Source organism: Primulina tabacum, chromosome 8 (genome assembly GCF_025594145.1).
Source record: "Primulina tabacum isolate GXHZ01 chromosome 8, ASM2559414v2, whole genome shotgun sequence".
Taxonomy (NCBI): domain Eukaryota; kingdom Viridiplantae; phylum Streptophyta; class Magnoliopsida; order Lamiales; family Gesneriaceae; genus Primulina; species Primulina tabacum.
In genome coordinates, this window is record NC_134557.1 from 39019385 (window position 1) to 39026396 (window position 7012).

General features: G+C 35.6%; 1 protein-coding gene across 1 annotated transcript; it reads right to left on the reverse strand.

Annotated features, from left to right (window-relative positions):
* Window positions 1-628: 628 nt before the first annotated feature.
* Window positions 629-3118, reverse strand: LOC142552535 (pumilio domain-containing protein C6G9.14-like). Its single transcript, XM_075662221.1, has 5 exons — window positions 1868-3118; window positions 1606-1768; window positions 1358-1524; window positions 1012-1270; window positions 629-910 (listed from the first exon to the last, which is right to left on the reverse strand). Exons 1-5 carry the CDS (start codon window positions 3109-3111, stop codon window positions 794-796), a joined length of 1950 nt encoding a protein of 649 aa, XP_075518336.1. The 5' UTR covers window positions 3112-3118; the 3' UTR covers window positions 629-793.
* Between the last annotated feature and the right edge of the window lie 3894 nt (window positions 3119-7012).

The following is a 7012-nucleotide window of genomic DNA, read 5'->3' on the forward strand; positions in this document are numbered from 1 at the left end:
AAAAATACTTATTTAAGTGTTTTTTTTTAAACCAGAGGAGTTATGGCTTTTGAGCTTCATTTTCTATAATATTTTAAAATAAAAACAAAAGAACTTTAAAACATTTATCTAATCCAGACATTAAAAACGTTTTTAATTTTTTCAATAAAATCACTTTTAAAAGTTAAGTTTATTTTAAGTTACAAGTTCTTTATCCAAACTCGCTCTTGAGTTCTGAGCGGAAAAAAAAAATTTAAGATAATTAACTTTAGTAAATCTATTGTTTTAAGGCAAAACTTGTGTGAGACGATCTCACAGCTCGTATTTTGTGAGGGTCGTATTTTTTTTCAATATTTTCCCATAAAAATAGCTAAAAATTATATAATAAAAATTGCCAAGGACTTTTAGATATAATCAAGTAGGTGCACATCGAAATTATATCAGCATCAACTAAATAAAATATCAAATAAATATAAATATATAAGAGAGGAGGCCTAGCTTGACGAGGATGGGACAGTAATTAAGACAGAAGACGAACATAAATACTACAAACCTATTCAACCCATAACTCCAACAGTGGTGCCTCAAATATGACAAAAAAGACAATCTCTTCGACCTAACAGTGGTGTAGTGCATAAAACAAACCTCAAATATGACAAAAAAGACCATAAAATCTTCGAAACGACACCTCAAAACACTCACACACACAAACATAAGTATCCAACAACAAAGAACACAAAAAGACAAACAGTCATGGTCATATTCATAGCTGGGACGGGTTTAGGAGCAGAAAGGAATCCACATTTCTCCATAATCAGATGCAATGCCTTGTTTTCACCTTGTTTAGCAGAACATTTTTTCCATAGAGATGGTTATGCAAATCATTAAAGTGTTGCAAAATCAGATTATTCAAAGTCTTGCGAGTGGCTCCCTGCAAGATAGGATAACACCATATTAACCTTAAATTATGTTCGTTTCGAGATCGTAAAAAAACAAACAGAGACTAGCATTAGTTTCCAGAGGTTGTAGTACCGTGGCGTATCTCTTGGCAGATTGTACAACATAGTTGCCATAAGGATCTAGCACGACATTCAAGAAACTGGGGCTGCTAGTGATCTCATTGATGATTTGAGGTGCATATATTTCTTGAGATGCTTTCATCAATCTCTCCACTACATTGCTTCCATACTTGTCCATCGAGAGGGAAACGAAATTCCCTCTCAGTCTAGCTACCATACCTTTTATCACATTTGGAATCTCGAGTCCTATGACATGCTGCACTACATAATTCCTGAAACCCGAAAAATTTTGGATTTTTTATACAAAAATTTCCAGGTAGGATATGCGAAGGGATCACGCGGATGTGTGTAATACGTACCCAAATTGATTTTTAGACACTTCATGTATATTTGATACTATTTCTGCGAGAATATGCTGTTGGCTTTCCAGTGGACTGTCTTTTGTTACGAAGACTTGAAGGAGGCAGCATCCGCTTCGGTTGGTCGCGATTTGGAAACAATTATCAGCTATCACATTGAGTATTTTCTGTGAAAATCAAAGATACTGCTATTAGATATGGTAGATTAATTTGTCATTAAAAATAAGATGAAGTTAAGCAACAAATACTTCAGTTTCTTCAGCAGGGAAGATATTTATGCAACGCTGAATAACCCGAGAACCCATATGGTTGTTCACGAGCCGAACGGTGATGTGTTCGAAGATGGATAGCATATGAGATACAAGCTCTGGTGCCACGAGACACTCGACAAACTTCTGCATAGATTGAGATCTGCAGAGAAACACGAAAATCCGGTACTCGAATCATTACGTTTGAGGTGTTGTTTAAAGTTATAATTTACATATATTGTAGGAGCGATTTTAAATATACCCTTCAGGGTCGAGGCAGACAGCAATGAGTGAGTCTTCATCCGCAGTCACCAAAGAAACCAACTGTGACATCTGCTCTTCATCGCAGACTTCAAAGAGCTTTTGAATCACACACTTACCGAACCGATCACACATCAACGTATGTATGCTATCTTTCAGCTCAGAAAAGATCATCAGGACGTCCTCCGATCTCCCTTCAACAAGTTTTTGGCGCAATAATCGGCAACCATGTTGATCCATTGCTTCCAAAAACACCCCGCCCTGCGAATCTTCCACAGAAGAATAAGTAACACTTTGGGTAGAACCATGGCCATAACCATTGCGAGGAGAGGGGATCGATGATGCCAGGCTACTCGAGTTAACCCCGGTTATGGAAATTGGCATGTGCTTCGAAAAGTTGAATCCGTTTCGAGGTTTATAGCCATTGATATTCATCCCTCGATTATATGAATTAACACCTCCCAAAATATTCTTAATTCTATTGGAATCTCTATTTACCCAATATGAATCCGGAATCAGAAAACGATCTTCGAAATCCGGATAGACTTGGGGTATCTTGAACCCCTCTGCAGCAGCAGAAGCCCGCAGTGCCTGCAGATCTTCATAGGATAACGGTGGTGGTATTTCATTCCCACGAAGCCAAATAAGTGACGAACTGTTTTGACCTTCGAGGGCGGCCCGGCCATAAACGGACAGTGGCTCCGATAATCCTGGTTGTTCACGATCCTCCAAGAATTTGAGTCGGGCGAATTCGGCTTCCAGGGAAAATTCGACAGGAAAACTAGGGCTTACACGACCATAATCCGTCAAAGGGGGACCCCGAAAGCTTTCGCCGCCGGGGAAGAAAGGATCCCGTCTGGGCTGTCGATGGAGGTTGTTTCTTGCAGGAACAGGCTGTGAATAGATGGCATCGTTATCACTCGGTGCAAGATTCTGACGCCTGAAGTAATCGGTGTAGAAAACATCCGGCTGAAGAAGGTGGTTTCTTGCGGCTGGGCCAGTGGTGCAGGACGGCGGAAGACGGTTATCCGGCATGTTCCCGGAGGGAACAAGCACTGCGCCGACACTCTCCCTCAATGCGCTACTTCGGGACCAATACTCCCTAGGGTAGAAAGGCTCGATTTCTGGTTGAAGATGTCTGTTCCCGGTGGTCGAAACAGCAGACGACGGTGGCTGATGACGGCTTTCTTGCATTGTTAAATCGGGGAAGTACTGAAGAGAGTTGAACAAATTCTCCGTCGACATACCTGCATCCATAGATTCACTTGACCCAATTCCTTTCCAGAAGAGAGAATAAACTGGGATGCAATTATGATCCTATGAGAATTATAAGGTAATCGGAGGAATAAAACGATTTTGATAAAAGATTTTGTTAAGGATTTGATCGTTTCCAGATGGTAAGTGTTTCCATATCTTGGGCTTTAGTTTGAAAAAGAAGAGATTGTGTTTATCTCATGCATGCAACATAAGATTTTTATTCTAGGAAAGATTCTGAAAATAACTTTTTTTATCTATTAATTTTCCTATTTGTATTTTGGTTAAACAGGCTTTCGAACTTTGATTTTTTTCTTATCGTCGCTTAGGTCTAATTTTTATGTTTTCTTCTTTCAAAATTTTAGCATATATTTTGGCATTATAATAATTTAAATCTATCATTAATATAAATTTCATATATGGTTGTGAATTTGAAGCAATAATCTTATCATAACTATGTCCATCATCCTAGTTAAAAATTTGATAATAGTTATATTTGGTTTCTAACACGATTAAATTTTATTTCACATAATCTATATCTATATATTTTATATAAAGGTTGAGGTATTCAATGGTTTATGGTCTGAATTTGTTACATCAATTAGTTTTTACGAAAATACGTTATCCATTTATATAATAAAGTTTTTGATATAATTTATTCATAACTAAAATATCTAATCCCTTTTAAAAATTCAAAAATTTACATATGATTTCTACACATCACATATTCAATATAATTGCATTATTTTTATCCAAATAATAATTTAAAACTATAACAAAATTTTTGAATTAACTCGATCTATTACTGATCATGTTCATATACGTAATATTCATTATTTTACACACACAACGCGTGTATGTCGTTCGTTAGTAATATATCCTCCTCGTGATAACACTATTATTTTTTGGGAAAATAGTGTTTTTGGTCACGTAGATTTGATTATTTGAGATTTTGATCCTCTATTTTCAAAATTTCAGTCTTATCCTTTTTATTTTATTTTGTAATTTTGGTCTTTATTTTATGTGACAATGACATATCACTCAGATGTAGGGTGTTAAGCTAGATTTTTTTATGGAAAACAACTAAATTTCTTTGGTTTATATGGTAGACAATGTTGTGAAAAAGTAAAAATTTATGGTAAAAAATAAAAATCTCAAACTCTCAAAATTTACCAAACTACACACTTTATAATATTTTTCTCTCTACTCAATTGTGATTTTCTTCACAAATGAGATATCTATTTATAGGAAATCTTTACAAATAATCCAAAAATAAAATACATCATTACCTACATCATCACACACTAATTTTCAATATTTACAACTCTTATTTTCAACATTCAAATATTCAACATTCAAATATTCAATACACACATTTTAAATATATTTTTCAACACTCCCCCTTGTGATGATGATCATAATGATTGTCTTCATTACGTGTTTTTATACTGCCTCGTTAAAAACCTTACTAGGAAAAACCCAGTGGGATAAAAACCATAGCAAGGGAAAAAGAGTGCAGTCACGTACCCCTCATGTTGACACGAACAATTCTTCACAAATTTCGTAGATTGCGCATCCCAATATTATATATATGCTTTCTGAATATTGACGTAGGAAGCGCCTTTGTGAAGAGATCTGATGAATTTTCACTTGATTGAATGTGACGAACATCAATACATTTATTCTTCTCAAGCTCCTTGGTGAATGTGAAGAACTTAGGAGGAATATGTTTAGTTTTGTCGCTTTTTATGTATTCTTCTTTCATTTGAGCAACACATGCAGCATTATCTTCATATAGTATCACAGGCTTCTCGTCGAATGATAATCCGCATGAGATTTGGATATGTTGGGTCATTGATTTTAACCACACACATTCACGACTTGCTTCATGTAGTGCAATAATCTCGGCATGATTTGATGAAGTTGTTACGAGCGTTTGTTTTTGTGAACACCAAGAAATTGCAGTGCCTCCACGAGTAAAAACATATCCAGTTTGGGAACGTGCCTTGTGTGGATCAGATAAGTATCCAGCATCGGCATAACCAATTATACTTGGATTAGCATCTTTTGAATACAAAAGTCCCAAGTCTGTCGTTCCTCGTAGATAACGGAATATATGTTTAATTCCGTTCCAGTGTCTCTTTGTTGGATATGTGCTAACTTGCCAACAAATTTACGGCAAAAGATATATCAGGCCTTGTACAATTTGTAAGATACATAAGGGCACCGATAGCACTTAGATATGGTACTTCTGGACCAAGAATATCTTCATCTTCTTCACATGGTCGGAATGGATCCTTTTCTATGTTTAATGATCTAACAACTATTGGAGTACTTAAAGGATTTGATTTATCCATATTAAAACGTTTAATGATCTTTTCTGTATAATTTGTCTGGTGAACAAACATTCCACATTCTTTTTGTTCAATTTGTAAATCCAGACAATACTTGGTTTTTCCAAGATCCTTCATTTCAAATTCTTCCTTCAAGTATGACACAACTTCTTGAATTTCCTTATTCGTTCCAATGATGTTTAAATCATCAACATATACAGCAATAATTACGCATCCGGATGTTGTTTTCTTAATGAAAACACAAGGGCATATTGAATTATTTACATATCCATTTTTCATCAAGTGATCACTTAGTCGATTATACCATACTCGACCATATTGCTTTAACCCATATAATGATCTTTGTAATTTCACAGAATAACATTCTCTGGGTTTTGAACTTTGTGCTTCAGGCATCTTAAATCCTTCAGGGATTTTCATATATATATTACTATCAAGTGATCCATGTAAGTAAGCTGTAACAACATCCATAAGACGCATTTCTAAATTTTCAGATACCGCCAAGCTAATCAAATACCGAAATGTAATTGCATCCATCACGGGAGAATACGTTTCTTCATAATCAATTCCAGGCCTTTGAGAAAAACCTTGTGCAACAAGTCGAGCTTTATATCTCACTATTTCATTTTTCTCATTTCGCTTTCGAATAAAAACCCATTTGTATCCAACAGGTTTTACACCTTCAGGTGTAAGGACTATAGGTCCAAAAACATTACGTGTATTTAGCGAATCCAATTCAACCTGGATGGCTTCTTTACATTTTATCCAATCCTGCCGATTTTTACATTCACCAAAAGATTTTGGATCATGATCTTCATTATCATTTATGATGTCGATTGCCACATTATAAGAAAATATATCATCAATTTCTTCTATATCTTTTCGATTCCATATTTTTCCAGTATTAATGTAATTGATAGAGATTTCATGATTCTCGTCAGTTTGTGGTTCTGACAGAATATTTTCACCATCATGTGTTTCTTCAGGAACACCATTCTCTATTTTGTGATCATCATGTGTTTCTTCAGGAACATCATTCTTTATTTTGTGATCATCGTGTTTCTCTATAAATTTTCTTTTTCGAGGATTTTTATCCTCGGAACCGACTGGCCTTCCACGCTTCAGGCGTTTAATGACATCATGAGTATCTTCAATTTGTTTCTTTGGAATTTCAATTCGAGCAGGGGCATTTGCAGCATGTATATATGATTTAGTTACCCCTTTTGTGTCAGCAAATGCATCTGGTATTTGATTAGCTATTCTTTGCAAGTGTACAATTTGTTGTACATCTTTTTCACATTGTTTTGTTCTTGGATCCAGATGTAACAATGATGATACACGCCATGTAATTTCGTTTTCGGTATGTTTCTGTTCTCCCCCTAACATTGGGAAGATTTTCTCATTAAAATGACAATCAGCAAAACGTGCTGTGAACACGTCGCCTATCTGAGGTTCAAGATATCGAATGATTGATGGACTATCATAACCGATATAATTCCAACCTTTCTTTGAGGTCCCATTTTCTTTCGTTGCGGTGG